Source organism: Mustela erminea, chromosome 17, assembly GCF_009829155.1.
Source record: "Mustela erminea isolate mMusErm1 chromosome 17, mMusErm1.Pri, whole genome shotgun sequence".
Taxonomy (NCBI): Eukaryota; Metazoa; Chordata; class Mammalia; order Carnivora; family Mustelidae; genus Mustela; species Mustela erminea.
The window spans coordinates 9,441,910-9,469,512 of NC_045630.1; the positions used below are offsets into that span (position 1 = coordinate 9,441,910).

Genomic DNA, 27,603 nt, shown 5'->3' on the forward strand with positions numbered 1-27,603 from the left:
ACCTCTCATAGACTTGACAATCCCACCCCAGAGAGAAAGTCCGATTCAGCCTCAACTAGACCAACAAACTCTCATTCGATATATTTGTTTCCGAAGACATTCAAAGCCTGCTGAACCATGGTATAAAGAAACCACCTACCAAAGAAACTATTCTCTGCCATTTTACAAGATCGGTAAGTCAGGTCAACAGCTCTTACTCTCTGAGATCAACCTCCCCTCAGATGAGCCTTTCTCGTGGGTTCGCTGCCATCAGGGACCAGTCAAACTGGGGGAAAGCATTCATGTGTGCCTAGTGCAGGAAGAATTTTGAGACTGAACCAAGGCTGCTTCCTCCTCTCCTCTTTTTTCTAGCTCCTTATGGAATCAAGGATAAAAATGCACAGATGTTCTTGGTAGGAAGCATACTCAAGTGTGACTACGTCTCACTGAGCCCCTTTTCCTCAACAGATTCCTTATTGTGCCTAAACGTATTATTAAGGGAAATTTTTTTCTTTCTTATGCTCCCATTTTAAATGGCTTTATGACAATTATTTGACATTTGAAGACATATTTCAAAGATTCTAATTTCCGTCTATGTTGCAACATGTGTGAGTATGAACAACCAAGCCCCCACACCATGTGACCCTGGAGGTACACACGTGGGTACCGATGTAGACATTACTTGTATTCCTGTTGTCATTGATGCTTTGAATTTTAGCAAGTGGGAGGAGTTGCTGCATTGACAGACTTTCTAAATGAGCAAATCTCACCATTTCTGGGGGCTCTTACACTGTGGCAGACACATATTTTGTTCCCCTAAGAGCTTTTAAGGTAAGTGTTATTACTTACCCCATTTTACAATAAAGGAGATCAAGTTGCAGATTTGCAATTAATTAAGCAGCCTCAGATCACAGCGCAGTAGGTGGGAGAAGCAGAATTCAGACCAAAGCCATTTGAAATGTAGAATTCTGTGCTTGATCCTTCAGCAGTACTGCCTTTGTCACAGCTGAGAGTCATTTGCATTACTGTTTATTTAATAATTTTCTTTCTTTTTGCTTGACCAAGAACAAGGAAATGCATAGAAGGACAGGGGGGTTGGTGGCTGGGGGTGAGAAGGATAGGCCCTTCCTTCTGTTCTCCCCTGTAAAGGGCAGAGGCCTAGATGGAGTGCTGGGCCAGAGATGGGGCTCAGGTCCCAAGGGAACCAGGAATCACAGCAACCAGGAAGACGGGAAGCAGATGGAGCCAGGCATTCTCCAGACAGTGGAGCCACGGAGAGGGGGCAGTAGAGGAAGCCGGATGGGGCGGAAATGGGCAGGAGGCATCTGGCTGAAGAGGTTACCAGCCGTGAAGAGCTGGGGTCTGGGAGGGGAGAGGATTGGAGGCTGACAAGGGAGTGGAGAGGAGAGGGAGCTGGTAGCTGAGACTGAGATAAGGAGGTGCCAGGAGGGAGTGAGGGGTGGTGCAAGTGGGCATCCCCCAGGGGGCCCCGGGAGGGCGCTATTAAAGAAGGTTGGAGTGGGTGGGAGTGCATGTTAGGGGCTGAAGGGTGAGGCCTGGGTGGGGGAACAGAAGCCTCCAGGTACTGAGCAGCTGGAAAGAATTGGTGGTCAGGAGGTGTCAGTGGGGATCCTGTCCCCACAAAACTGGCTAAGCAGCACTTGCCCTTTCAAGACTGACTGAGTAGGAAATCGTCTTCCCTGCCACGTGGGAATTTGGGTGGGCCTTGAGTTACCAAAACGATAGTAAACAGGACCTTCTTTACAACTGCTCTGCTATGAAGGACTCCAGTTAGACGGACATAGAAGATTTTCTCCCGTGCTTGTTTTAGACAATTCCTAATTCTTTCCAAACCTCCAGCCCCAGGTGAGTGTTTAGCCAAGGGGTTTGATATTTACTATCTCCTGTGTCCCTAGCACCATGCTGGGTGCCAGGTGAGGAGGTAAACACAAGTCCAAGTCCACGGGAAGTTCCCAGTCTGATCGGGAAGATGGAGAAACCATCAGCCTATCACTGAATAACTGAGAAGCAACTAGCAGAGTAGGAAGATGGGTCTAGAACATGAGGCCATGGGGACCCAAGCTGGGCCCCACAGGATGAGGTCTGAGGCAGACAAGTGGTGCACACTGCAGACAGGGACCCTGCAGCTAGAGGGGTGAGCCTTGTGGAGGGTGGGGGGGCGGGGGGCATGCCAGACACGAGTACGCTGGCCTGTCTGGGCCAGGCAGGAGGAGGAGGGAGTGGGGGATCCCATGCAGTTGGCAGAGTAGGACAGAATGGCTGGAACTGAAGAGGAGTTCAAGAAGGGAGTCTGGAAAGTTTCATTTGGACAATCAGAGCCATCTTGGGACCCATCAAGGAAAAGCCCAGGCGGCCTCGGAGGCTGTTGGTGGGTCGGCCTGCTCAGGATGGGTTGGAGAAGGCACGACTACGTTGGCAGTCAGGCAGGATGGAGCTGTGGAAGCGTGGGCAGGACTCGGGCCTTGGGGGCCGCTGGCCTGCACATTCTAGCTCTGCAGTGTTGAGCAAGACACTCAGCTCCTCTGAACTTGCCTGTGCCTGTGTAGAATGGAAATTCAATGTCTGCATTTTAGGATAAATTTTTACTATTTAAAGTATCTGTCCTGTGCCCAGAACTGTGCTAAGGGGTATACACACATGTGTCCACACTCGTGGTTGCCGTGAGTCCTAACACCATGAAAAGAGGTATTATTATTTACTGCATGTAGCAGAAGAGAAAACTGAATCTTAGAGACTTCAGGAAACTTCCTCAAGCTGATAAGTCGTCCATTCAGGTCATCCAGATTTGTTGTACTCCCAACCCTTGCTCTTGAATTGAACTGAGGAGGCTTCGTGGGAAATGGGAAGAAGACTCACGTGGTGTAGGATCTGGAGTGGGAAAGGTGGTATTAAGAGAGAATTCATGAGAGAGGAGAGAGAAATTAAAGCTCATTGCTTTCCACGTCTGGCACAATTGTCGGTGCCTCTGATAGAAAGCACCGTTTTCGGCAGAAGTGTCAAGTTGGCATCCACAGACAACTGGAATGAGGCGCTGGAAGGCACAGGCAGGAAACTTAAGATAGGAACAGGGTCCAACAGTCCCCTCCCCAGGGAGGTCTGAGGCCTAACCCATTCAAGAGGTAATTTATGTTGAAATATTCATGGCTCTAGTCACTGAACCACAGATTGAGTGCACATTTGTTATCTTTCCTGGAGTAACGTAGCATTCCAAGGCCTAGTGACTTAGAAGATGAATGATGATGATATCTATCTTTTAGCTGGGCGGTTCGGGCTCAGGTCTTTCAAGGGGTCAGCCAGTTGTCAGTGAGCCCTCTATCATCTGAAGGCTTGACTGGGGCCGGAGGATCCATGTCCAAGGTGGCTCATTCACACGGCCGTCACTCATATGCTGGCTGGCGATGGGGGTCTCGGTGCCTTTCCAAGAGGGCTCCCCACAGGGGTGCCATGGGTCCTGCCCCGGAATGGCCAAACTGCAATGCCTTTTATGACCTAGGCTCAGAAGTCACACACTGTCACTTCTGAGGTGTCCTACCAGTCACACACAGCCAACCCTAAGGCAGTGTGCCAGGGGATGATACAAGGCACGGATGCCAGGGGGTGAGAATTACTGGGACCCATCTTGGAAGCTGGCAACCGTGAGATGATTCGCTCATTGGCACCCATTATGAACTAGACACTGTATGTCTGGTGGGGGTTGACAAGATACCTGCTCTCAAGGAGCTGACATTCTTTGGGGAGGGGGTGAGGTACAGAGCATAATCAAGGACATTTTTTAAAAAATTATAGACTGGGGGCGCCTGGGTGGCTCAGTCATCAAGCATCTGCCTTTGGCTCAGGTCATGATCCCAGGGTCCTGAGATCAAGCCCCGCATTGGACTCCCTGCTTTGCAGGGGCCTGCTTCTTCTTCTCCCAGTCCCTCTGCTTTGTTCCTTCTCTAGCTGTGTCTCTCTCTGCCAAATAAATAAATAAAAATCTTTAAAAAAAATTATAGACTGTAGTAGGGCTGTAAGGGAAATAAGCAGGGTGATAAGTGCGGCTAAGGGAAATTACTTTTAATAGTGCTGTCAGGGAAAAAAAACCTCTATACGGTTTTAGCTGAGCCCTGGAAAATAGCAATGAGTCACATGAAGAGCATTTAAAGGAGCAGAAAGCGTGAAAGCTTGAAAGCAGGAAAGGCCTCAACGTGTTTGAGGAACAGAAAGGAGACAGCAGAGCTGGCGTGTAGTCAGTGAGGGTATGCATGGTAAGACGCCCGGGTTCCAGTCCAAGCCCAAAGGGAAGATCTGAACGGGTTTCGAAGAGAGGGGGGCCCTGTCGCTTGTATTTTTAAAAGATCACTCTGGCTGCTGCTAAGACCCTGTTTGGAGATGAACAGGAGGCAGGGCAGGCAGGCCAGTGAGGGAACCGTTTACTAGTTTAGAACAGAGATGATGGCAGCTTGGAGCAGCAGGGAAGACGAAAAAGAATGAATGGATTCCAGAGATATTTTGGAGGTGACATCAGTGGGGCTTGGTGATAGATCTGCTGTCGAGAGCACTTTGATTCATTCATCTGTGTTCTTTCAGTAAATAATTTGAGAGCCTACGGGGATGCCAGGCATTGTGCAAGGTTTTGGCAATACCACATCAAGCAAAAATAGACACAAAGTCTCTATGTTCAGGAGGCTTCAGTGGGGAACGAGGAGAGAAATAAGCATACAATTTCACCTGCCATACATGCTAGGAAGCAGAGTTTATGTGATGCCGTAGGAGCACTTAACGAGTCAGAAAGGGACAACAACAAGTCTTTGAGGAAATGATGAGCTAGAAGTTCACCAGGGAAGGAGTCTGGGAAGAGCTTCCCCGCAAGTAGGGCATGTGCAAAAGCCCTGTGGTACGGGCGTGACATATTTGAGGAACTAAAAAAAAGTACCAACGAAATACACGAAAGCACTGAAGTCAGGAAGGGTGGAGCTGGCTGAGGCTCGAACAAAGAGAGGGTTTACAGGTCATTTTCAGCTGTGACACTTCTGGGCTGAGATTAATGGGAAACCAGCAAAAAGTCTGGAAGGAGGACAGAGGTGACACGATTAAAAACACATTTTGAGAAGATTGCTCTAACTGTGGAGAAGGAAGAGGAGGCAGGCTGGGGAGTCGGGTGGGGCAGAGATCGAATATGGTGAGTCAGGAGGCCATGGCAACGGTTAGGCTAAATGTTCTTAACCTCAGTGACATCACTTTTCACAATCCCAATGCCCAGGACAGACCCAGACGTTCAAACCAGGATCTCCCGCTGGGAGAGGGTGGTCCTACGCATCAATACCTTAAAAATCTTGCCAGATTAATCCCACCATGCAGCCAAGTTTAGGAAGCAGTGGTTTGTGGCTGATGATAGCTGGGAACAGTGGAGAACTGGATGGATTTGCAGATACTTGGTTGGCCATTGTTTTGTAAACAACAGTCAGGCAGGCAAGACCCAGGAGAGAGAGGTCATAAATCTGAGCACTGAGAGCTAACACAGCAGGGGCTCAGTCAAGCTTCCCACAGAGTAAGATGGATGGTAATTTGTGTATCAAGGTGGTGGGTTGTTTTCGCTTGACCATCTGACCAGTCTTTGGGATCAGATTTTAAAGGCAGGGCTTAGGACTGATTTGCATTTCGTGGTCAGTTCTTATTTCTTTTTTGGGAATTGGTGAGAAACAGATTAAATAGAGATCAAGATAGATCAGTTATTACGCAAGAAGTTCTTCCTCAGTAAAAAATTCCTCCTTGGGGCATAGGGGCTCATTCATTTCTTTAGGGAACATTTAGGAAACACAGACTATGGGCAAGACACAGTGTAAGAAATGAAGACTTTGTCCTCAGAGAACTTGAGCTTGGGAGGATTAGGATGGCCCCTCAGACAAAAATTGCCCTTGTATTCCTCATCCTGGCACCAAATACTTAAAAGAACTCATTCTTCAAAAATAAAATGTATGTTCTCAATAGCAGTGTGACCCTTAGATTCTCTGAACATCCACTCTCTCATCTGCGAAAGGATAAAAATAGTATCTACCTAAGAGAACTGAGATATCCAGGTAAAGACTTTAGCATTCTGCCTGTAACATTTATAACCCTTCAAAAAAAAGTTAGCCATTATATTATTACTGATCAAAGAATCAGCACGTGCCAAAAAACAAAAACAAAAACAAAAAAACCAAGGCAATGGAATTGTATCTTACATAGGAATTAAGTTCTAAAACCAAGGCCTAAGGTAATAATCACATAGAATCAAAGTTATCCTTGAAAATCTCTTAAATTGTTCAAAGTGAAAATATTAAATGATATTAAATTATTAAAGTAGCTGGAGTAAGTGGGATTCAGCAAGTTGGTTAAATTTTCTCTGTAGTTCTCAATTAATTATTCATTTTGTTTTTCGATGATGACTTTCAAAGATGTCACCCTCACAATTCCACATGAACAATAATTTCACTTTATCAAATGGTAAGGAAATCCCAAAGATCATTTCACACGTCCTCTCCATAGTATTCCCCACCCCAAATTTGCATAGCATTTCTCAGGCTCGATAGCATCTACTGTCTGTGGGCATGGAGGTTCAGAAGGAATCCCCACAAAAGTCTGTTGAATTTACCTCATTAAATGAATGGGTCATTCCGCTCCACGGCAACTCTGACCAAGGATCACTGAGGCTGGTGAATGGGATTCCTTCCTCACACTCCTAAGCCACTTAGATATATTTCCCTGAAACACAGTGAAACCCTCCAGAAGGTCAGAGTTGCTATGTTAACCCTACAGTAAGCCTCGGGAAGTCAAATGGTTACTTACTACGGACAGGTACACACTTTACTAAATACGATTTGAAAAAATCCTTCCAGGGATGGCATGTTTGCGTTTTCGGTGCTATTGACGTGCTGTGGCCAGTGGAAAAGAGCAGGGAAAAGATCAGGGACTTTAGGACCAGATAATCCTGGGTTGGGTCCCCTTACAATCCTATAAACTTGGCCAAGTTCATTAATCTTTCTTGGATGGTGAAACTGTGGGCGGGTCTGTGAGGATTACTGTGGATATTAACGTAAGTAAAACACTGAACACAGTGCACAGCACCACACATAATATATTTGTGTTACGCTGGTATCATTGAAACGCTCTTGCTTTTTGGTTCATCAAGATGATTGACGTATTTAACCCCCAGCCCTCCTTAAAAGCTCACCTTTGGACAGCAGAACTGTCTGTGACTGTAGATAAGAGGTTATAAAGTACAAGGGAACTCCAGTGGGTATGACTTTAGGGATGGTAATAACCGAAGTTTGACACAAACATCATACAAAATGATCTGTTAATAATGTAGGGTTTAAAGGGTGTGGGGGTCTAAAATTAGGATGTCAAATGCCAATTTATATGGCTGATTTAATTTTATTTACATTTGGGCCTAATTCAACGGTCTCCCTATTGATCAGAGATCGAAACACAGAAATAATCTTTTTTTGAGTTTCAAGTCCTTTTCTCCCCATCTTTTACATATTATATTCATTTGTCTTAAATCCACCATATTATTTTGTTATTGCACATAATTGTTGTTGACCATATGTTAAAATTTAGGAGTGAATGGTCTTAAAACTAATCATTAATTTGTTTCAAATTTCAGATTGGGACCAGAAATTAGCCACAATTTCATCAAATCCTAGACCACTAAATTCACTGCCAGAGTTCTACTGTTGTGAAGACAGGCTGTTTTGAAAGAAAACCTTTTAAATTAACGTAACAATGGCATTCGGTCAAAACAACATTCAGAGTTCCTAGTTGACCCCTTTAGATTAAAATAATAACCGAACGACTTTTGACTTAAGTGTGTATCCAGAACGACTTTTGACTTAAGTGTGTATCCAGATGGCTACCATCCTGAAATATTTACCTGTTGCAAATTCTTTTCAGAATTAGGTGATCAACCTAGGGCAGGGAATAAAGAGTCAAGTTTAAGAGAACTTGCCATCTGTTCGCACATCAGCCCCAACAGCAGTCTCATTGCTGATGCTGACAAACCATCTTACATATAATCCAGCAGTTATACGGGGGACCAGGTAAGAATATTATCCATTCAATAATTGCATCACTCACTGCTGGAAAAAAAAAAGTAAAAGATCTTGGGGATGTAGCCAAGAAGGAAGACTGCCAACACCACAGACCCTAAAGTTGCTGTGGATGTAGTGACCTATGAGACTGGTAAAATACAAAAGGACTAATTTAAAGTCTATACACAGAGAGTGAATACGCCTATCTGAACAATTGGGCATCAATTCCTCCGGCAAAAAACTAGAGGGTCTTTTCTAAAGAAATGAAGGATCCTGAAGAAAAGAATCCTACATTCTGGCCCCTAGTAACCCCCCAACATACAAGTTGGTTCCCCACTCAACACCCCAAAATGAAGCCTACCAGTTGATAAACTTCCCCCAGGAACACAATTTCTGGTTGTGTTCCATTGCCATGGTCTCAGATGTGAAGAGCTAACCATCACCTGAGAGTTGGAAAAACAACGTAACATGAAAGACAAAGACCAAAATAAAGAGAAGAAATGATGCCGGAGGAAACAATTCAGGGAACACCAAGGAACCTAAACAAAGCTAACAGAGTAACATTGTCATCTGACAAAGGATGCCTCAAAATAATGACGTCCACTAACATGAACAATCTTTCCAAAGCTCTTGGAAATGAAAACTATGATTGCTAAAATTAAAAATCTGACAGCACTGGAAGAAAAATCTGAAAAACTCTTTATGGAATAGAAAGGCAAAGAAGATTTTTGTTGTAAAAGAGACACAGAGGGGCACCTGGGTGGCTCAGTCTGTTAAGTGTCTGACTCTTGGTTTCCGCTCAGATCATGAGATCAAGCTCCACATCAGGGTCCACACCCAGAGGGAAGTCTGCTTGAGATTCTGACCCCCTTCTTCTCCTCCCCACTGCTGTTCCCCACCCCCACTCAAGTGCGCTCTCTCTCTCTTGCTCTCTCTCTCTCTCTCACAATAATCTTTATTAAAATAAAAATAAAAAAAAATAAGAGACCTAGAACAATAAATTAGGGGGTCCATCATCTGACTAATAAGCATCCTAGAGACAGAACAGAAAAAATAAGAGTAAATCATGAAGGGACCAGAAACTTCTCATATGCAGGGGTTTATGCTGTGGCCTCACACACGAAAACACAGAGAATTAAAATAACCAACTTTCAGTTTCACTGATATTCTCTGTTGTTTTCTAGTCTCTATTTTGTTTCTCTTCACTCTCATCTTTACTATTTCCTTCCTTTTACTGGTTTTGGGTTTAGGTTGCTTTCTTTTTTTAGCACCTTAAGGTGTAAAGTTAGGTTGTCGATGTGAGACCTTTAACTGTCTTCAGTTTCTTGAACTGAACTGCCCATGCTTGCAACATCCCATGGTTTTACTGTTGTGCCTTCCTTGTCATTCATCTTTAAGTTGTTTCCTGATGCCCCTTGTGATTTCTTCCTTGACCCACTTGTTGAAAGTGTGTTTTTAAATTTCCATTGTTGGGTGCCTGGGTGGCTCAGTGGGTTAAAGCCTCTGCCTTCAGATCAGGTCATGATCCCAGGTCCGGTGATCGAAACCCGCATCGGGCGCTCTGCTCAGCAGGGAGCCTGCTTCCACCTCTCTCTCTCTCTGCCTGCCTCTCTGCCTGCCAAATAAATAAATAAAAGCTTAAAAAAAATAATACAGTGTGGTGATTTAGTAAATTTAAAAAACTGTGCAACCATCACCATAATCCAATTTTAGAACATTTCCATCACCCCATAAAAATTATTTGTGCCAGGAGCGCCTGGGTGGCTCAGTCAGTTGTCTGAATTTGGCTCAGGTCATGATCTTGGGAGTCCTGGGATCCAGCCCTCCACTGGGCTCCCTGCTCAGTGGGGAGTCTGCTTGTTGTTCTGCCCCCTCCCCAGAGCTTGTGATCTTGCTTTCTCTCTCTCTCTGTCTCAACTAAAATCTTAAAAAATTCTTTGTGCCCATTTGCAGTCACTCCCCATTCCTGCCCCCAACCTCACAAATCTGTTCTCTGTCTCTATCAAATTGCCTTTCCTGGACCTCTCATGTAAGTGAAATCTTCTGTATCTGGCTGTTTTCATTTACTGTAATGTTATGAAGTCATACCAGGCACTTCATCCCCTTTTTTGCCCATTATATAGATATACTCCCTCTTCTTCATTCATCTGTGCAGCATTTGTAAGTCTGTGTGGACATATCTTTTCATTTCTCTTGGCTAGACACCTAGGAGTGGAGTTTCTAGATCATATTTTTACATTTATAATTACTTTTTAGAAGAACCTTCTAAAATGCACCAGTTTACACTCCTACCAGCAATGTATAAAGGGTTCCTATTTCTCCATATCCTCATCAATACATGTAATAGTGTGTCTTTTTTATTGTAGCCATTCTAATTGTTGTGAAGGGATGTGTTGTTTTAGTTTGCATTTTCGTAATGTGATTAATGATGTTGCTACTTCTTTTCTTGGTCATTTATATATCTTTGGTGAAGTGTCTATTCAAATATTTTGACCATTTTTGAATTAGGTTATTTTCTTTTTAATTATACCAGATCATTGTATATCATTATATATTCTGGATACGAGTTCTTTATAGATACATACTTTGCAAATATTTTCTCCTTATCTGTGGCTTGCCATTTCATTTTCGTAGAGGTATCTTTTGAAATATGAAAGCTCTAAATTTTGATCAAGTCCAATCTATTGAGTTTTTCACTTATAGATTGTATTTTCACTATCATCTTTAAGACGTCTTCTGCCTAACCCAAGGTCATGTATGCAGTCTACAGGTCACTCACTTTATTTATTTATTTATTTAGGTTACTCACTTTAGATCCAAAAATTCAAGTAGGCTGAAAATTAAAGAATGGAAAAAGATGTTCTAATATCATAAAAAATAGACTAAGTCAAAAACTGTCACAACAAAGGACTTATGTTTTGATAAAGGAGTCATCAAGAAATATTAAGAATTATAAATATATATTCACTAAACAACAGGGGCCCCAAACATATGAAGCAAACACTGATGGATTTGAGGGGAGAAATATTTCTGCAATAATAATGGTCTTCTGCTATCATTTTTTAATGTACTTTCCAATGACATGAAATGCCATTTTAAGCCTCTATTATCAAGCTCCCATGTATGCTGCAGCTACCTCTGAAATGCCCAGTCCATTCCCCTTGTGTATTCGTTCATTCCCATGACAACATCACTTACTCTGACTACAAGAGCTCAACAGTGTTTTAACACCTGGTGAGGAACAACCTCTTGACACACTTTTTTCACAAATTCTCTTAGGAATTCTTGCACATTCATTTTTCCACCAAAGTTTCAATATAATTTTGTCCAGTTAGACAATCCCCTGGCAATTCGGACTGGAATGGCATTCAACTCACATACTCAATTGTGAAGGACATTCAGCTCTATCAATCCACTAATATATAAAAAATAAATATATTAAAAAGGGCATCTCCCCACCGAAATACCTTGTTCTGCCATGTAGTTCCCTTCTACCTTCTACAGCGCTTTAAAATTTGTTTCAGTTTTTCTGTGTCCCTGTTATGCCCCCATAATCGTATCTATTACATTTTGGCCTTGACCTTTTTTCAGGGGAAACACATTTTGGTTATTTGGCAGAGTCCTCCTCTAACTTTCTGCCAACTTTATCTGCCTCACCAGCCCCTCATTCATTTTTTTCAGTTGCCCCAACTTTCCAAAATGTTTTCAGCCTCTGGGTCTTTGCCCTTGTTCCTGACTACTCACCCTCTTGATCTGTTTGAATCCCGTTTCTGCTACTGGCCATTTCTGACTCTTTCTGAACTGACATTAAGTTCTCCTTCCTAACACCCTGCACTTTCCCATTGTGGTGCAGATTGCTTACAAATACGTTTATCTGGCTGCTGCCTTACAATACACTACCGCACCCCCAACACCTAGCAGATTCTAGCAAATACTCTTGTCCAGTAGAGATTACTGTAATAGTTACCTAGGATTTCAAGACAACTGAATCTGAAGATCAGAACCTCTCTCTTAACCAACTTACACTTCTAAAGACTGAGAGGCGAGAATCACTCAACCTGGTCAAAATTGAGTAAATGTCTATCAACATCAATAGATTTGCACTTTTTTGATTTAAAAAAAAAAAAAAAAGCAGTGACTTGGAGAATCAATGCTTTTTTCTTCATTTGTTTTTTCTGGTAATCTCTATACCCAACGTGGGGCTCAAACACAACCTGGGACCAAGTCGCATGATCTTCAAACTGAGACATCCAGGTGATGTCTCAGTTAAGAGGGTTTTTTTGTTTTTTGTTGTTGTTGTTGTTGTTTTTGTTTTTTAAGTTTATTTGTTTAGTAATCTCTTTAGAGAACGAGTTCTTCACATCTGCCTCTGGACTATTACTAAAATGGTTTCAGTAACACAACACTTTTAGCCAAGAAGAGAATGTGGACTTAAAAACCCCGTTTCAACTCAACCTGATAAGTAGTTCAAGTAGAAAGATAAAGGGTAAGGAGAAATAAAAAGCCCATTCAATTTCTATTAGCATAAATAAAAATTATTTATTGTAATATTAAATACGAATTTTACATAAAAGTCATTATTGATTGGCAATGGGCTTGTAAGATCATCTGTACTATCCTTTTTGTTTATTGAATCCAGCAAGGCTGGCTCTATTTCAGAATTTTCTGAAGTATTGATAAAAATAGTTCTAGTGAAGACAAAAGGTATTTACATTCTTTTCTAAGTCTGTTTTGATGTCTCCCCACCCCATCCCTACATACTACAGGAATAAAGCTCTTTTTTTATATACTAGTATTACCAGTACTTCTTTTACTAGAACAAAAACACAATACACAAACCATACTAGAAATATTTGGTTCTTTTTAATCAGCTATTGATGGTATAATAAAATAAATTTAAGTGGCACCTAATTTAAACATTTAAAATAGTTCACTGAAGGATAATCTACAACACAGTAGGTTAAGCCTAATTGTCAAAACAACACCTCTTTTTTTCCAAGAAAGAAAAAATAAAGGCATGATCAAAATTATGACTGACAATTTGGGTTCATGTGGACACTTATAGATGATTCTGTAGGCATACTGGCAGGCACAATGTTGAAAATCAATCCACTAGATTTAGAAATAATGGTAAGATTAAAAGAAAAAAACAAAAAAACCCAGCTATACATTTCAGAGTTAATGCCTGAAATTAAAGAAAAATATCCACCAATTATCACAACGATCTTTTAATGACTAATATTTTTAAACATTAAGATTGTTGTTTTAGGGAACATCTTTCTCTGGACATTTAATTAAATGCCCAATGTATTAAATAATTTACAGAGAAGTAAGTTTTGTGTTCTGTACAAATTAAAGGATACATGAATATAATCCCCTCCCCCTCCCTCGCCAAAGCTCAAATTTGCAATGGTCTCAGCAGAAAATAAACAGTTCACAAGTTAAACAGAATTTATAGCATTACAAAAGTTTACAGAATCCTCTTTTCATCATTTTTTTCCTAACGGCAAAGATCACACTGACAAATTGAATGACCAGAATGTAAAAAATATTTGTGCAAAACTGCATTAATTGTTCTTCCCGTTTAGTAGAGATAAAACCTAAGAACGCACAATGACAATAGAGAAGAAAAACTACACTGGAAGGAATTCTATTTTAGATTTCAAACAACACAGATCATACTATGACTAAACACTGAAAGAAAACGTGGCACCGTGAGCAGCAGGAGCAACACATGACTCGGCAATTCTGCCAGCAGAGGTGGCTGACACTGGAACACGCCAGAAGTTTCTCTCCACATCAGCCAGCCATCTTCAGGGACTGGAAACAACTCTAGGGCTTAAAACTCACTTCGATGTCTGCCTTCTTGAAATTTGCAGATCATAAATGAAATATTTAATAAAGTCCTTTCCCTCCCTCCTGAAGGAGTGTTTCTTGCGTCACTGGAAATCCTTAAAAGAGCTGAATCATAGACTCTCTGGATTTACCTACCCCGATCCATTTCACTGGTAAGGGAAGAAAGTACAAGAATAATATCAATTCATTTATAATGTTCAATCCTTGGGATGAAAAGATCCCCACTCTTCTCAGGGTCACTATTTAACTTTCCAGGTGCCTTCTGCTATCCTTTGCTGTCCTGCTAGAAGACCAGGCTGATTTCTAAACGGAACACACCGGTGCTGGTGTGTGCCTTACCAGTTCCAGTTTTAATCACGTGGTATTTCCAAGTCCTCAACGCCTAATACTTAGGTTAGCAAAATACTGGCCCAAACCACCAGAGACTTATTGAACCCTGGATTAAGTCCCTAATTACTAGATGAGATCTAAGCATCTTTGATAAAAGCAGGATGCTAAGAGGTAACAGTGTAACTTTTGCATCTCAAAATGTAGAAACATCTGGAAGAGAATACTATTTTAACTTGCACAGACTAAACCAGTCTATAGGAATCTCTAAATATTAATTATACCACATGGGTTAACCTTCATGGAATTTTTATACAGGACACTGTTAAATTCACTCTCGCTTGTATTTCAAAAAAATGTTGACTAAGAGCCATAGCAAACATGCTGACTAAGTTGGACATCACGCTGGCTGGGGCAGCTAGCAATCTGGAAAACAAGACTAGTACTTGAGACGAACCACAATACAAATCAGAATAACTACACAATAGATTCTACATAAAGGACACCTTCTACCCACTTTGCTTTTGTCTTTTCAATCTCTACCAGTACAAGTAGAAGGAAGAAAGCAATGTGTTAAAAACTTCCATTAACTAGTCACAGCTATAACCTGGTTATGCCTAACTCCCCGGACAACTCCCTGGCCAGCTTGTTTTTTAATAAAGTTTTATTCTTTCCTCTCCTCTTATATTTTTTCAAACTGGATTTCCTATTTTCTGTACCAGTAATTTCCTAATTATTCAAGCAACCCCCCCAATTCCCAAGGGTAGTTTAATCGCAAATGGAAAAACCACAAACCATTTTTGGTGGAGGTGAAGATACAAAAGGCTTTGTGACTAAGAGGAAGAAAGCAACAAGCATGAATGTCACGGGGTAAATACCAGAGTAGTAGAGAATTAAGACAGAGTCAAAACAGTGTGAGGTAACCTACTGTCTTCAGGCATACAAAGGATTAAAGAAAGATAACTATATTTACTCTAAGAAATAAGATTATTTTATATTTTCTAGGGCATTGCTGCAAATCATGAACACTCTACAAAATAATACTGATCTTTCTTTTATTGTATCTCAAAGGTAGACCATTAAGTTAGAAACAGAAGAAAGACCGTTGTTCATAAAGTACACTTACCTGGAATTTGAAGTTCATCTTCAATAAATCGAACGTAATTTTGTGCATTAACAGGTAGTTCTTTAAACGTCCTTGCATTTGATATGTCTGTGTTCCAACCAGGCAGCGTCTTATACTGAACTTCAACTTTATTTAAGACTTCTTGGTTTGCTGAAAGTTAAAGAGTAAATCTGTTTTTCCATGGTGGAATGCTGCCTGTTGCCAAACAGCTTTTTCTATGTCAAAGGTTCATGATCTCTTATGAAAATCCTTGGAGCCAGAGGAGTTCTGGAATGCGAATGCAGTTTCCCAGAGTACAGGAAGGTCAGACAGGACACTGACCACCTGAGGCAACGTTTTCATAATCCAACACAGTCCTACAGCGACAGGCTAATTCACTCGAAGCAGAGAGATTATTAGTTCTAATAGCAACTCAAGTTTTGCTGTCAAAGGACTTTGGTGCCAAACTTTAAACTTTCCATTTTTAGAGATTTTAGAAACCCCACTGTGGATTAGAGATTATGGACCTATGTATGGTTGCATACAGGTGGCAACCTCACAGAAAGGAGAGGTTCCCACCTCTCATAGAAAGGAGACTTGCAAACGTGCTCTCATCTGGGAGATCTACTGATTTTGTGATTGTACAAAGCCGACCTGGAAATTTTCTTTATTATCTCACGTAACCATTTTCTCTGCATCTCCTAACAGGAACGGAAAATGTACAAAAGGTAAGAACAGTTTAACTAGAGCTGTTACAGCGGATGCTGTGGGGATTCTGTCCAGGCTTCCCACGTCGGGACTGAGACACTCATTCCCCCGCCTGTGGAAGCACTGCCCACGGAGGACTCGTGCTCAGAAACTGCCCCCCGCTGAAGGGAGCTGCCTCCTTGGAACAGCCCAAATCCCACAACTGGTCAATGTGGACAACAGGCAGCACAAAAACATGGGTTCTGAGAAAAAGAAAACTCCCAAGCAAGTCCTGAAACTATGCAACTTTCTGCCCAGGGACAATTTCCCAGCCACTGGAAGCCACGACACCAGAGTCAGTGGAGAACAGTGGTCCCACTGAGCTGAGAAGGCGGATAATCAGGTTTCAGGGAAGCTGAAGTGGCGAGAGGCATCACGGTCAAGTGTCAGAGGAGGGGGCTATACATGGAGCTCCGACCCCTCCGAAGTCCATGTGAGAGTCCCATCACATGGGAAGGACCCATGGGATCACTGGAAGGCTTACCAGATGTTAGCTGTCACACAGTTGGGGGGACAGGTTCTAGAGGTCAAGCAGTGCTAAGAGAAGGGAAAGGACGGGATACACTGGAGCTCCAGCACTGCCCGACTAGAGAGATCTCTTTACACCTTGGTAACTCTCCTGGCGTCCAGCTGGGAGAGCAGAAAGGCTGCTCCTTAAAATGTAAAAAACCATGTTCACGAGTATAACTGACTACTGACCCTCCATAACAAAGCCTAAAACCAAGCTACCGAGATCCACAGAGGAGACAGAATTTGGAGACTGATCCATACCAGGTTAAAGGTTTGGGAAACACCCAGGGCACTCATGTAACTATACTAACAGAGCAGAAAACTGAGCTTATGCAAGTTTGAGATGATCAGCCAGTAATTCAACTGTCCCCTGAAACAAGAACCAACACTCTTTAGAGGAGGATAACAGAATCTGAGTCACTACACTGTTAAGCACATTCAACCAGAAGTCATTGGTCATAAAACAGTGATCCACAATCAAGGAAAAGAACAGTCAAGAGAAACAAGACTGGAGATGGCCCAGATGTCAGACTAACAGGTAATGATTTTAAATGTGTTTCTAAGAACTTGAGGTGATCCTTGGTTGCCAAGGACTGGTCATCACCATCAAGTCACAAAACCTGTACCAGCCTACCAAGTTTCATTCAAGTGCATATTCCTTTGTTTGGCATATTCCCAGGCTTATAGGGTGACTAAACAAATGAACAGTTCCTATTTCTGGAAGCTGGAAACATTTATGGAACTTCCTGAGTAACTGAAAAAATCTTATAACTAAAGATATGCCTGAAGAAACACAGTACCTCATGTAGGAAGTCTTCCTACAACCACCCACTTTTGACATAGGAGATGAGAAAATCATTCCTCTGGCTTCGAGAACAGGGTGGGTAAATGTATTAGGAGCCTGCTTACTCTTTTGAGTAGCCCTCTTTTCTCCTACCCCACGTTTCTCCAGGAAGAGAAGCATGCCTACATAGAAGTTACTTTCAAAGTAGGGAAGATGAGATTCGGGAACAGCACAGCTGGCTGAGCTCAGAGGGACCATGTTTCTCTTTCCTATTTTGAGTCTGAACACATGCTTACTACTGCAATCCAGGATTCAAATGCACAGCAGCTATGAAACAAATGCCAATAACATGTGAATATACTTGTGCTATCCACAAAGAGGGTATCAACCCCGTGGCTCTATACCACAAACTACACAGAACTTCATGAAATGGCTCCAACATGTTCACCTAATAATATTCTTTGTGTCACAGATGGAAAAAAGTACCTGGGAAATGAGGTATGATTTCACCATCTAACTTGTAAGCAACTCCAACTTTGATTTCCGTAAACATGTCCAAAATATCCAATTTGGTAAGTGCCAACCTAAGTGGAAGGAAAGGCAATGTTCAAACAGCAAACCTCTTCAAAATATATCAAATCTCCCAATAAACTGCCTGGGAAATAGTTTTAAAGGAAAAATCTGTACAATTAGAGAGAACAGTAGGTTTGGCATTCTTATCTGCAAATTATTTTTTTCATCCTTTATTTGTTAGTTGCTGGAAGTTAAGTCAAATTAATACAAACAGGAATACATTTGTTTACATATTTATGTACATGTGTGAACAGCAACTTTTCACCGGGTGATTTCAGGGAGCCAGGCAGGGCGCTATATGCTCTCACTGTATTTCTCACCTAATTTTCAAAACACCCACACGAAGTAGGTAATATTATTATCTAGATTTTGTTTATTTATTTATTTTTAAGATTTTATTTATTCATTTGACAGAGAGAGATCACAAGTAGACAGACTGGCAGACAGAGAGGAGGAAGCAGGCTCCCTGCTGAGCAGAGAGCCCGATGTGGGGCGTGATCACAAGATCATGGGATCATGACCAGAGCCGAAGGCAGAGGCTTTAACCCGCTGAGCCACCCAGGCACCTCAATTATTATCTAGATTTTAAAGATGATGGAAAAGGCACAGAAAGATTCACTCAACCAAAGTCATGGCACAACGCGTGAATCTGAGATTTGAGTTAGACATTAATCACGCCCTAAATGGGTTATATTGCCTCCCCTCCATATAAGCAAAACGCACCATCTACCTACCTACCCACCTACCTCACTTCCCTCTATACTGACATGCACAGGGGAGTAACAGGATTCCTTTTTCCCAACTGTGGATGTGTAGGAAGACAACCTGGGGCCTTTTCCCGTGGGTCCCCTTCCCCTAGCTCTTGGTCCACTTGAACCCTGAGCTATGATTTCATCTGGAGTCTAAACAGTGAACTTTTTCTACCAGGGTACTACTTTTCAAGCTTGCACTCCACAAAATGTAACCTGTGGTCATGAACTGTACCTTAGTTCCCTGAAAGAAATGTTTCTAAGAATACTTACGCAGTAAACCCATTTATCATATGAGCATATTTGAGCAAAACCAGGTCCAGCCAGCCACACCTTCTTTTCCTACCAGTGGTTACCCCAAACTCTCGACCTCTTGTTTGTAATAATTCTCCAATTTCCTACAAAACAGAAAATAGGACTTTAGGATTATAACACCAATGCTGTAAAATCTAGCAGAATTACGCATAAGATCACATAACAAGTCAAAATCTTATAGAGATGAACATCTTCCAAAAAATTACTCAGTGGAAGACCGAATTCCATACCAATGATGTGTGAAGTAGGCATTATTTGGAACAGATCCACTTTTGGCTTCAATTTTTACCACTTCTGTAAAACCAGTATTTTTTACGATGTTAGATAACTTCTTAAAATTTAGATTAACATATAAAATGCTACATATTAGAAACAAGGTTGTTAATTAAGTATTTATTAAATTTATTAAAATAGACAAGCCAATTGTTCCAAGAACTGCAGTTCAATGATCCTCCTTAAAATCATAAGACAAACTCTCAGCTAGTCAGTAGTTCTGGACGGCACAACACCCTTTCGGAAAGAATGAAGGCTGACTGCAATGCTCAAGATCTAAGCCGCAGGGGTGGCTGGGTGGCTCAGTCAGTTCAGTGTCTGCTTTCAGCTCAGGTCATGATCTCAGGATCCTGGAATTAAGTCCTACATCGGGCTCTCTGCGCAGTAGGGAGTCTGTTTCTCCCTCTGACTTCCGCTCCCCCTGCTGGTGCTGTCTCTCTCTGACAAAAAAATAAAATTCTTAAAAAAAAATAAAAATAAACTTAAAAAAAAAAAAAAAAAGATCTAAGCCACAGCCATTCCTTACAACCTAATTTTTCACTTATCATCTATCTATTCCCTCATTGACACCTTTCTGATTTCTTGTATTCTGACATCAATCTGTCAGATCTGAATCCCAGCCCCGTCCTTCTGTGTGACTTTGCACAAGTGATTTCAGCTCTCCGTGCCTGTTTCCTCTTGTGTAGAAGGGGGACAGTGACACCACCCAGCTCCCCGAGGATCGTGAGGTCCAGAGAGCTTCTGAGGATACAATACTTGGGCAGTGCCTGGCCCGACGTCACCACTGCAGAGGTGTTGGCTAGGACTAGAGCAGGTCTTGAAGTCACTCTTCTCAGCCCCAGCTCCTAACAAGCCCTTGGTGAAAGGCAGTTCTTATTTATTTATTTATTTATTTATTTTAGATTTTATTTATTTAGTAGAGAGAAAGAGAGAGATCACAAGGAGGCAGAGAGGCAGGCAGAGAGAGAGAGAGGGGGAAACGGGCTCTCCGCTGAGCAGAGAGCCTGACTTGGGGCTCAATCCCAGGACCCTAAGATCATGACCTGAGCCAAAGGCAGAGCCTTAACCCATTTAACCCAGGTGCCCCCAGTTCTTATTTTTAACCATTTCTTTCCCCTTCACTATCTCAACCTCCCTCACAAGCCCACCTTCATGCAGCCTGGCGCTTACAGTTACCTTTAAGTACTCTCTACCCCTTTGTCTTTTGCTGCCAATCTGCTGCCACTTCAGTAGAAAGCACAGGAAGATAAGAAATAAGAGGGAAAAAAGTAGTTTTTATTTTACATTTTAAAGGTTTGTTTATTTGACAGAGAAAGGGAGAAAGAGCATAAGCAGGGGGAACCGCAGAGGGAGAGGGAAAAGCAGGCTCCCCGCTAGCAAAGAGCCCAACCTGGGGGTTGGTTCCCAGGACCCTGGGATCATGACCTGAGCTGAAGGCAGATGCTTAACCAACTGAGCCACCCTGTAAGATTTTTATTTATTTATGTTTGTTTGTTTGTTTATTTGAGAAGAGAACAAGTGAGAAACAGGGGGAATCTAAAGCAGATTCCACTCTGAGCACGGAGCCCACCACAAAATCACAATCTGAGCCGAAACTAAGAGTCGGACACTAAACCAACCAAGCCACCCAGGAGACATGGAAGTTTTTATTTTAAAACCTTCAGAACTGGATCTAGTGAAAAACAGACTTACATTGTCCTGCTCTGTTGGGAAGGCACCAATGCCAACTCGAGTTGTGTAAGCTTTCACGACCCCGTACACTTCCCCAACATTTTGGGGGGGCATTCCCAACCCGGTACAGACACCTCCAACTGTACAGTTCGAAGAGGTCACAAAAGGGTAAGTTCCTAAAAAAGAAACAAATATACACACACAGATATACATTACTCTGAAACAATTACTAAAAAAAAATATGCATTTGAGTACATTCTAGGTACTGGACAGACTTGACTATAACCACCCTCTCAAACCTCAGCCTTTAGTCTTGAGCCCTTCTGTCCGGAATGAGAGCAAACCACAGTGGTCAGAGCTCTCCCCGCAACACTCATTCTGGCGAGGCTCTTCGAGCGTGCGCAGGCAGCTCTGTGTGGCAGGTGCTCACCTAATGGATCACGAAATAATTTCATGCTGGACCCTGAGCGTTATTCTACTATGCAGACTTTTTTAATCTACGTGTTTTTAACATGTTCCTATTGTTTTAAAAATGAATTTATTGTTTTCTTGATACACATTTTTAAGATACAGCCACAATCTAGAGTGACAGCAGTATACTAAGAATTCGGTGGTATTCATTATCCTAGCTTCTCATCTCCATTAAGGGAATAATCCCAAAAATGACAACAGAAGCTGAGGAGTGTGCTCCTTCATCCCTAAAGATCCTGTTCCTACTTAACTATCCACATCTAACCAGACACTCTGCTTTCTTTCCAGATTCCACAGGCATATTATGGAGTCCAAAAATACATATCTACTGTAATAGAAATAATATTTTTTCTTTAATTGGTTTACTTGAAAGTCAAAAGCCAATGAAATGTCAGTAAGAGCTGAGAACACTGACTTATCCTTTGAGATCATGTTCAGAGAGAAAGGCCAACAATCTAATGGGGCAGTAGCTGAAAGACATTAAAGCCTTAACTTTTTGAAGGTGGAAGAAAGGCCCTAATCCACTCAGAATCTTAGGCCCAGGGAGTTAAGCAGATTTCCACAGATCTTAGAATACGCATGTTTAATGACAATGTTTATTAGTTCTCGTTATTTTTTAAAAAGGCTGAATTAAAGATCCTTCCACAGGACTCCTCTAATCATCTTAGTTTCAAGCAAACAGAACATGAACCAAGCAATGAAATCAGTTTACAGAATCCTAAACCCACTGACCCAAATAGGGATTTCATTTTTCTAATAAACTATAAAATGTATTATATGCATTGTGTATTCTACAATAGTGCTTAAAAAAAAAGATTAGAGGTGACAAATGTCCATCATTCCTAAATATACAAGCTAAAAGCCTTGTTTTAAAACCTGTAAAGGCAAACATTAATTATTTATACCCTAAGTACTTCAGGGCTGGGTTAAGCTCCGGCAAGTCATAGCTCACTTACCAAAATCAATATCTAAGAGTGCTGCATTTGCGCCTTCTACCAAGATTTTCTTTGGTGGTCCATGCAGGGCCTCGTAGAGGAAATAAACTCCATCTCTCACCATTGGTTTAATCCTTTCCATATAACCCTATAGACAGAGACAAAAGCCAATTTCAGCGTGTGCTAATAAGTTCCCAACATGATCGGTACAAGTAAAACTTGCCAAGTAAAATTCTGTGACAAAGCAAACTTAACTTGTGCAAAGACGAAGGGGGTTGGTGATGGCACCCACCCTACAGTATATTTGGATTAGCTCTGGTGTCTCGTCTTGATTCTCCAGAAAAGAGACCCTAGCTCAAGATCAGTAGAGAAACCATGAAATTCAAAGGTTCTACGTTAACCACTGCAAGTGATGATGATGGCCTTCCATCCCTCAAGAACCAGCTCTCGGGAAAATAAAAAGAGCTGAGTATACTACATTGTGCTTTTATATTCTGGGAGGTATTTAAAAAACTGCATTTATAATCCACGTAACCAAGAGCTTTGAAACACGCATCCAGGGACTGCCAAAATGTTGGTGTGGGTCACAAGTGACACGGCCAAGCATGCAAACAGCGGTAACCGTTAATATTCTTTTGCCACAGTATTCCGTCCGCTACAGCAGCATCTCAGCAGCATTACTAGCAGATAATAGCAAATACTATTTTACACATGAGCATTCTAAAACTCTCATAAAACATATTAAACGTATTAATAATACTGCTTAATTTTTTAATTCAATTAAAAATGTAATATAAACAAAAGTTCCCCCAAGGCCTAAAGTATAACTACAATAAAATCTAGTTTCAACCATGTTTCCTATTCAGCCAGTCTAATATGGAAATTCTACCATCCACTCATGAACTCACTGAACATGTTATATCCACACCACCCCCGCCCCTCAGCTCTAGCCTCTTGCTTATTATTCCTGGTTTAGACCTTTCGTTATGCCGGAAATGACCATGCCATTCACCGTGTCCCTTATTCCTTAAAGTGCTGATTTGATATCTACCACCTATTAAGAATCTTCTTCTCCAACTCTCTTCACAATTACTCATCTGCTTTACATTCCATGAAACATGGATAAAAAAGCCATATCCACACTTTAGTGCATAAATATTACCAAGTTGCCGGTAATAAATTTGAAATATTTGTTGCATGACAGAATGAAAAGAAGATGGCAGTCTATTCTAAGCAACGAGCAATACACCGAAATCTAAATACCCAACATTCAGACTCTTCCTTGGAGGTCCCCCACCCCTGCCGCTGCCCCTGCTTAAGGAATTTAGTGAGTAGATATGCTTAAGGTCTACAACCATTCTAGAATGGCATATGAGGTTTGTAAATTCTTATTCAGCTCTGGATTTCATGTTCATACCTATTTATAGAAGAGAAGAAGTAATAATCAGATACATAGGGCCCAGCTCGAAACACACCAAATATCAGGGACGAATGTGAGGTGGAAAGGGTAGGAGATTTGCCTCCCGACGAACTCAGGCACCACTGACACCTAAAAACAGCCACACGTGGACCCAACCTTTGGCCAATCACCTAGTTTGTCTTTTAAGACAAAGAGCTACAGACACTGGCCCCGTGGGGCATCCTTCCAGATCGGCCCAGCTAGCTTTATAAGTTACCTCCTGCTGCCTGCCCCTCTGTTGGTCTATGCTCCACATTGCTAGGAGGGATTTTTATTTAATACAAACCTAGTCTTTTTTCTGCTCAGAATTACTGAATAGCCTTTCATTAACTCCAGGATACAAAGCCAAACTCCCTATCACTGCATATATAAGACCAATACAAGACCGTGAACTTCTACTCTCTGCTACTTACTCAGTCTTTTCTTTCAGTCACATCATGTGAAGTGACTCAAACATGTCCTGTCCTTTTAGGTAGGCCTATATGCTTTCAGACTTAAAGAGGACAAGTAATTTGCTTTACTAGTTCTTATCTTCAATGCTTTATACATATCTCTGTGGCATTTATTATACTATAAATTATTTAACATATAATTTCTCATAGTGTAATTTCCATAAAGGAAATTAACACTCTATGTTCTTAATTCTTATGTTTGCAGGTCCTAATGCAAAACCTGAATGAATGAAAGGTCTTAGAGGCCAATCTGGCAAACAAGTTTTAAAAAGGACATGAAAGCACTACCTTGAGTTTTTGTAATTCGCCTTCAATGTCGATTTCCAGAGTGGGGTATATAGATTTGTACTGGTTAGCCAGAACTTTGAACCTGAGAAACACAGATAAATCAAGACATTAGTTCAACTAAGAATAGTCCAAATAATATCATTCAATTCAAATGGTTTCTGTAGATAAGTGGTTTTAATAACAAATGAATCCCAAACTGAAGCTACATTCTAAGAAACAAAATCTAAACAGATCAATCATATAAATAATGATACACTCAAAAATAGTATTTTTAATTCAAATTTAGGAATACCAACAACATAATGTGTGTGTGGAAGATGAAGTGTGTGGAGGGAAAGGGAAGAACTTAAATCTGTAACAACACTTAAATCTGAATTATATTACAGCGTGTGAAAAATAAAGGGGATGGTCTACATGATGCTTTTAAAAGAGACAGAGTTGTAAAGCCTTTGATGCCGACTGTTATTAAATGCAACCACCAAACTCTCTGTCACTGAGTCACCATAAAGTTTCGATGACATTAGGTTTCCCATGGAGATTTTTCTAGAGAGTAAGTGTCAATGAGGCAATTTCTATTTTTTAAGGTGAGTTTGGTACACAACAGTTCACCAGTACCTAAGAGCCTAATTATGTCTTGGTAGGGGTAAGGGGGGGGGGATCTCCAGAACTGAAAATCGGAGGGTCAAGGCTCTAGGATGCGGTAACCCGGCATCCCCTGAAATCTGTTTCTCAGCAAACCATTCCAAATCCCAATCCTTAAATATAATTTTGGCTTTGCTTTCTTTGAGTACTGCTAGGATATCATCATGAGGTTACTTTTCGTGAAGTTTAATTTGAAATTAAGTAATAAAAATAACTTTACAGTCCAAATTAAACCAAAAAAGTCAACCACCATTGATTTTGCATCCTGGAATTGAAAAATTGCAATTTGAAAAATTCCATCCTAGAATACCAATTTGCATCCTGGATTTGAGAAATTCCAAAAACCCCATTTGCTCTTTCACTCTAAAAACCAAGTTAGTTACCTCTCAGAGAAGCCATCAAAGTCAGAAACCAGATCACACATCCGCAGTCCACTCCGAGCAGCTTTGGAAGAATAAACTGGGCCAATGCCCTTTTTTGTGGTACCCAAGCTTAAAAATAAATCAGAACAAGCTTTGAGTTAGACAAGAAAGATGGAGTTCTTGTGGTCAGATCATCACATCGAATGAAGGTACTTTGACTATTTTCTGTCTTTGCTATTTTCTATAAGTTTAATTTCACAATCCTATTGATTTTCTCTAGAATCTAAACAGGATATTCTAATAATTTTTCTTAAACCTCTGGCCTACAATTTAAACATTAAGGTCTGTATATGCTTAAACTGCACCAAAAATAAAAACAAACAAAAAAAACCCTACTTTTTTCCTGCTTGTTCTTGTCTCTGTTGCTCCTGGATACCATCAGCGGCTTGATGAAAATCGAATACTGAGGGGAAAAAAACCAAATCACAATTGTTGTCGAAACAAAGGTATTACAGGAAGAGCAAAACATACTGCATTTTGAATTACTTAAGCTATAAATCCCTTCGCCTAATTTCATCAGGACTAATCAAATGGATGCATTTTATTTCTTTAAAAAGATTTATTTATGGGGGAGGAGACAGAAAGAGGAAGAGGGAGGGGGCGTGAGCAGGAGGGGCAAAGGGAGAGGGAGAGAGGATCTCAACCAAACTCCACGCTAAGTGTGGAGCCCGATGACCTGAGCTAAAACCACGAACTGGGACCCAACCAACTGTGACACCTGGAACCCCAAGTGTATGCGTTTTAAAAAGCAGCAGCAATGGTGGGAGCGAAGGTTTAGTATGCCAACAGATACACGGATAGGGAAATATGCCCGATTGTTCATTCCTACTAACTGCAACCTATGTTGTGGTTTTAGGAACTGTCTGTCAGGAAGAGGGTACCGCACAATTCTATGAAGTTCAGTTTACTAAGATACCCTCTTTTCTTCAGCTTCTACCCTCCAGACATCTCTGGGTTATTCTGCCATTTCTCTCTCACCAGTCTCCCACGAGCTTCCACTGTCTCCAGCCAAAACTCTAGCCAACTAATGAGGGTGCATATTTCCACTCCTGGACATCTCAAATTCATAATTTTTAATGCAACAAAGCCATCTTTCCAAGACACAAATTTGATGTCACTACCCCCAAGCCTTTAAAAGTCAATGGCTTTCTATTGCTCGAAAGAAAAAGACAGGATAATTTGATGTGGCCTCTGTGCAGAGATAGTACACTCTTTCATCTGGGGCCCCCTTTCTGCCCTTGGTCAGCCGGACAATCTTCCGTAGCCGAGGCTACAAGGCAAACCCTTCTGCCTGAATGTGCCTTTTCCTGGGCCTGGACGCACAAGCGCACTCACGCCCACATGCTCACTCTCTCCAGTATTTTATGAGTCTTGGGACCATGTCAGTTAGCTTACCAGTTGATTTCCTGAGCCTACAAGTTCTCAAATATTTAACCAACTGAGTAAATAGCGACTTTATGGGACAGGCAGGCCTAGAATTTGGTCTTCAAACTTTTTTTTTTTTTTAAGATTTTATTTATTTATTAGACAGAAATCACAAGTAGGCAGAGAGGCAAGCAGAGAGAGAGAGAGAGGGAAGCAGGCTCCCTGCTGAGCAGAGAGCCCCATGTGGGGCTTGATCCCAGAACCCTGGGAGCATGACCTGAGCCAAAGGCAGAGGCTTTAACCCACTGGGCCACCCAGGTGCCCCTGGTCTTCCAACTTTTAACCAAGGCTTCTTTTGTTTAAAAAAAAAAGAAAAAAACCTTATGGGAATATCATTTACGTACCATAAAATTCACCCACTAAGTACAACCGGATCATTTTCCCGTACATTAAACCATGGCTTCTTTTCGCTAATGATTGCTACTGTACCCAGTAAGTTGAAATGTATAAATTTTAAACAGAATGACTGATATGAGGTTCCTAGAACTAGTGGTGGCATGTTTAAAAGAACTATTTGGCAGTGCCAGAAAACTAATGTTGTAGTTATAGAT

The 27,603-nt window shown here is 41.4% G+C and overlaps 2 protein-coding genes across 6 annotated transcripts in view; one reads left to right on the top strand and one right to left on the bottom strand.

The window, feature by feature from the left end:
- C17H1orf100 (chromosome 17 C1orf100 homolog) overlaps positions 1 to 7,817 on the top strand; it is a 28,422-nt gene extending 20,605 nt beyond the window's left edge. For 3 of the 4 annotated variants that reach the window (XM_032318793.1, XM_032318794.1, XM_032318795.1), the window contains 2 exons: positions 1 to 173; positions 7,625 to 7,816. In XM_032318793.1, the coding sequence (XP_032174684.1) occupies positions 1 to 173; positions 7,625 to 7,716 (265 nt within the window). In that variant the 3' untranslated portion in view covers positions 7,717 to 7,816. Of the gene's footprint in view, positions 174 to 7,624 lie in introns of all 4 variants that reach the window. The other variant, XM_032318796.1, reaches the window with a different exon arrangement.
- Positions 7,818 to 13,042: 5,225 nt separating this feature from the next.
- The window catches only part of ADSS2 (adenylosuccinate synthase 2), a 34,907-nt gene continuing 20,346 nt past the window's right edge, over positions 13,043 to 27,603 (bottom strand). Inside the window, exons 5-13 of one of the 2 annotated variants that reach the window (XM_032317871.1) lie at positions 25,964 to 26,030; positions 25,589 to 25,696; positions 24,564 to 24,645; positions 22,386 to 22,512; positions 20,980 to 21,134; positions 18,973 to 19,097; positions 17,864 to 17,961; positions 15,358 to 15,507; positions 13,043 to 14,053 (exon numbers count right to left, since the gene is read on the bottom strand). In XM_032317871.1, coding sequence (XP_032173762.1) covers positions 14,001 to 14,053; positions 15,358 to 15,507; positions 17,864 to 17,961; positions 18,973 to 19,097; positions 20,980 to 21,134; positions 22,386 to 22,512; positions 24,564 to 24,645; positions 25,589 to 25,696; positions 25,964 to 26,030 — 965 coding nt within the window. In that variant the 3' untranslated portion in view covers positions 13,043 to 14,000. The other variant, XM_032317870.1, reaches the window with a different exon arrangement.